Source organism: Acartia tonsa, chromosome 1, assembly GCF_053477335.1.
Source record: "Acartia tonsa isolate MP-2025a chromosome 1, ASM5347733v1, whole genome shotgun sequence".
Taxonomy (NCBI): domain Eukaryota; kingdom Metazoa; phylum Arthropoda; class Copepoda; order Calanoida; family Acartiidae; genus Acartia; species Acartia tonsa.
In genome coordinates, this window is record NC_137260.1 from 17,009,267 (window position 1) to 17,014,161 (window position 4,895).

The following is a 4,895-nucleotide window of genomic DNA, read 5'->3' on the forward strand; positions in this document are numbered from 1 at the left end:
ATTATCCTGCTCCAAATGCGAAATTTCTCGGAATAAGATGCTATCTTATATAATTCAAATTACTATACTATACTATACGTCGAATCATAGATATATTGCCCGGAAGTTAACAGAGTCGCATTATTCGAACTAAATTCGCAACCTCGAGAAATGCTAGAATGCGTGAATCGTGTGTGTAAGAATCGCATCGACAGAATTTGTTGTAAGTGACATAAAATATTGAATTCTATCAATAATAAACCATTTTAAACATTTTTTATCTGAAAAATTTTTTTCTAAAATAACTAACAAGTGTTTGAAAAAAAATAGAAAGTTTATTGAAAAATTACAAAAATAATATTTGAACATATAGGTGCATATTTAAAGTTCACTTCTCCACAGGTTTGCAAGTTTTATGAAATTCAAAATGCCCAACATTTCATTATAAGAGAGAGAGGTTTAATTCTATTTAAGGCACCAACTAGATTCGATTTTAAAACATTCATTCACAAAGGCTATAATTGGATAAAATTAGATAAAATTACATTCGATTTTGTGTGATAATGAAATAAATTACGCTTATATTCAATATAATAAAATTCGAGATATACTTTTGTAGGCTAATTTACCGATTCAAATCCATTAAATTTCGAACTGCTCTGGCGAAATGAGCGGCACACGTTTCGCTAATCTTAGTCTAAATTCTGTGGTTTGCCTGAGATAAAATAACGGCGTATGCAAATTGCGCCAACGCCCATGAATCATTGTAGATTCGAGCGTTGCGCCTGCTTCTAGGTAGGCCGTTACTCCACCGCACTTAAAAGACGTTTCGGAATATGGCTTCTGGATGCCATATTTCTTCAGTATTTCACGGACCTGGGCCATACTCGAGCTGTACTGTAGAGCTTGGGTCAACTTAGGAAACGTCATTCCATTCTGTGTGTAGACTATAAAGTTCAAATGATGGCGGGGATTTCCAGACTCCCCGTATTCTAGACCATAGTATCTAGCGTAGAGCCTGTAGAGCATCACTGGACAGTACTTACCCCTAAAACATATATATTTTATTTCATGATTGTAAGCTTATTAACTCTTTCTTTCCTATTTATAGGCGTCCGATAAACGATCAAAGATCAATTAATTATAGCAATTAAAGAGGATGGTGTAAAATAATAACCCTATTAAATATTTTATTGCCCTTCCTCAATATTTCCCTTTTTTTCGGAGTTTTTATCTATTCAATTTACTTACTTTGTTTCAGGGATAAAGGCATAAGTGCCTTCAAATAGTTGGTCTTGTTTTGTCTTGGGCAACCTCAACCTCACAAAATGTCCTTTGTCCTCTACATCTCTCTCCGTGATCTGTACGTAGTCGCTGAATCTAAATATATATATATATTTATTATATATACTTTAATTCTTTATAAAGCTAAATGACAGTCATGTAAAAATTTTTAAATCTAGTAAACTTTCCTCCTAAATTTTCCGTCATTTTTAATCTCTTTTATTCATTTTATTGTTAATTAAATAATTAAGATTGAATTTTGCTTTTAAATTCTTTCAGCTAAAATAAATCCCTTTCCCCTGTTCATTTTAACTCGATATTTATCGCGCCGAATAGAAGTAAATAAATATATTCACCTCAGCCAAGTGTGGAAATATGTGACCACTCTCAACAAAGCTCGGAACTCCACTATATCCGGTCGCTGTCCTTCTTCATATTTCTTCCATATTATTGAGTCAATCAGAATCTTGAGTTCCTCCTGTCCAAATGGAGTTGCCTTTCTCGGAGCAGGCTTCGTTGCCGCGAGACGCCGCATCATCGATGCGCAACCAGTTGCTACGGCCGCCGGGATCTTGGAGGTTTTGCGCGCTAAACTAGTTTCAAGACTTACTAATGATGGGCGGTATTTTTTGAACCAGGAATAAGTTTTATTTCTAGAAACCCCGTACGCCAAAAATTGTAAAGTTGATTTCTTATTAAAATGGGGGTATGGATAATCATTTGCTTCACAAAATATTTTGAATTCTCGGAGAATCCAATCGTAAGAGCTATGGGTACTAGAGGCTAAATGCCCCGAAAAAAGAGTTTTGAAGGAATCATAAAGATCAGGGTGGGATTCAATTATTTCCCCAATACCGCCCACATCTGTAATACTCAAACCATGCGGTTGAAACCCCCTCTGTCCTAAATATATTTATGTTTAGATCAATTATACTAGAAGAATTTTGAATACAAGTATTTTAGGTTGCAATTGTCCCTCTCAATTATTATAAAGTCTCATTTAGATATTAATTCTCTATTCTAGTAATAATTTTTTACTCAATCAATTTATCTATCCAAGTAAAATTTCTATTTTAACTATTCTATATCTATTCTATTTTATATCTATCTTATTACCTGTCATATTGCCGACGCCATTTTGTTGAGAAACCACAAAGGGATGAACAGGTTCAGGCTGGATATCAATAATCTCCTCCACTATAGCTATGTCGTCGAAATTAGGTATTATCTCCTCCACTTCATTTTCCGCCATTTTACTTTGAAAATAAACAAAATTACATGTATTACAAAAAATCCCTTAATCTAATGAGTCTATTAATTTTGAGGCTGGTTTAATGGACTCCCTTACATTCTAGACATTGTTACTAAATTCTATATTTTTGACCATTGTGACTTCGTACTTTTGTGCATAAAATTGATAATGATATATAAATATAATTGCAGACTATAAACTGTGTGTATTTTTCTTCCATTATATATATTACTTATATTCTAAATAATCTTAAGAATAATCCTTATAAACTAAAATGATCATAAAACAGTTGGAAATCTTTACTTATTTTTTAAATAGTAAAGCAATGAACTTCATGCTATTATTGAAGATTGAATCCAATTTCAACTCATGGAATAACATAGGGCGGGATTCAAAGATGTATACTGCTTTGACCATGGGATGATAGTGTTGGCCATTATGGAGTAGAGTCCACCATGGAGAACTTGTCCACATAGGACAAAGTAAAATACATGTTGCATCATTATTCTGAATTCTCCTAATCGTAGGTCCCACTAAACTTACAGGTGGGCACATGAAATAAATCTTGTCAGAAAGTAGAGATTGTGCAAAAAAATTTATGCCGGCGTTTGATTTGTCCAATGAATCACTAAAATAAGTAGAGCATATTTTACTCTCCTCTGATGCAAATGCATCAATATCAGGTTTGACTTGAAAGTATTTAAAAATTGTAGATAAAAAGATCCTAGGTACTCCCCAACGGTCTGAATTGAAAGAGGTTCTTGATCCCGCATCCGCCAACTGTATTCGGAGGTGTGATCTGGCTGTCCAGATTGGTACTGTTGTTATTCCAAGTTTCTTCTCAAGGCTCTTAACCTTAACAACATCTCTTTGTATATAAGATTTCCTAGAACCATGTGTGAGAAAATAATAGCATGCTGAACTATCCGTTTCCCAATATAAAAGTTTATAAGGGAATTCGCGTTTCATCTTTACACAATTTTCTAAAAATTTTATGAGTCCTAACAATTCACGCCTTCCAGAACTATATTCTCTCTCCTCAGTATTAAACTCATAGTCCAGTAGCTCAATGATGTTTCCATGATAAAGCGTAAACACTTTTGATTCAGAGGCATCTGAAATCAAAATGTTTTCTGTCGGTAGGTCAGTGTCAGTAATCTGTTTGATAATCTCTTGTACTTCTTTTTGATATACTGTCTGACTTCCCTCTTTACATCCCGTTATTGCTTTCTTATTATAGTATGGTAAATGTTTAGCTAAAAATTCTAATTCTTTTATTCCATCACAAAATGTCACTCTACAATTCCAATTGCCATCATTTTTAATGACTGTTTTCCCAAGTTCATTATAGGAATTTCTAGGTAAGATAATAACAATATTCCCATGAGATATTCTGAGGGATTGTAACTTGCCAAGCACACTAGCTGCTTGCTTGGCAGGCACAGATCCCTCAGACTTATGCATGGCTAATAACTGTTTAATACTGTTTATATATTTGGTTTCCTTATCAGCACTACAATAATAAATCATACGTTGGGAACATGCCCAGAATCCTTGGTATAATACTTTCTGACTAGGTTCTAATTGACTTTTCTTAAAGTTGATGTTCCAACCAGCGGTTTGGAACAGGCGAATGACAATTTGAATCTTGTATTTACATTCCTCATACGTTGCGGCTATAATCCTGCCGTCATCTAATATTAAGGTATCATTTTAATTTTCTATATTTAGTCAAAGTTAAATTTAAATTGCTCTAGAATTTATTTAAATGCATATGCTAATCCTCAATTTGTATTAAAATTTTTAGCAATATTTCAAGATTTAATTGATTCCTTATATGTTAAGTATATTTCTTATTTAGATATATAATTTCAAAATTTCCAAAGGACTTACTTTGTTACTTTAAAATTCATGATAAATTTATAAATGAGCTCAGGTTTTCCAAGGAATAATCATTTAATAATTAATTCTATTTGAATTATCAAGATCTTATACTACAAACAAATGTCTTACCATTATGCTACGATTTAGATAGAAAATTAAAACAATTCTCCTATATAAATGCAAAAAGTGATTCCTAGCCAATGAATAAGACTTTTTAAGGGCCGAGTCAATCTTGAAATTACTTCACTAGCTGCCGAGTACCCATAACACATCACAAGAAATATGAAATATCTTTCGAGGTCGTCTTCAGTTGTGATTTTAAAACCAAAATACTTTCTATGTTTTGGATTTAATCTCACGTGGAAGTAGCAATTACTAATGTCGAAGGTTGCAAAAAAGCAACCTTCGACAATTTGATGCTCGACCGCTTTAAGATTTTCCATTTTCGTCTTATGTTGTGTTATATGGGGATTCAGACCTCTGTAAGTAATTAAAT

General features: G+C 33.1%; 1 protein-coding gene across 1 annotated transcript; it reads right to left on the bottom strand.

The window, feature by feature from the left end:
* Window positions 1–318: 318 nt before the first annotated feature.
* On the bottom strand, window positions 319–2,162 carry LOC145313862 (uncharacterized). The gene is made up of 3 exons (XM_080153514.1): window positions 1,620–2,162; window positions 1,231–1,359; window positions 319–1,027 (listed from the first exon to the last, which is right to left on the bottom strand). The coding sequence occupies exons 1-3, from the start codon at window positions 1,799–1,801 to the stop codon at window positions 622–624; spliced, it is 717 nt and encodes a 238-aa protein (XP_080009640.1). The 5' UTR covers window positions 1,802–2,162; the 3' UTR covers window positions 319–621.
* Between the last annotated feature and the right edge of the window lie 2,733 nt (window positions 2,163–4,895).

Bases quoted from the DNA above. Each gene is read 5' to 3' on its own strand.
- LOC145313862 (XM_080153514.1), bottom strand. From the start codon at position 1,801: ATGATGCGGCGTCTCGCGGCAACGAAGCCTGCTCCGAGAAAGGCAACT. The intron at 1,360-1,619 runs GTGAATATATTT...ATATATATTTAG, and splicing joins TATTTCCACACTTGGCTGAG to ATTCAGCGACTACGTACAGA. The intron at 1,028-1,230 runs GTAAGTAAATTG...TATATGTTTTAG, and splicing joins GCCTTTATCCCTGAAACAAA to GGGTAAGTACTGTCCAGTGA.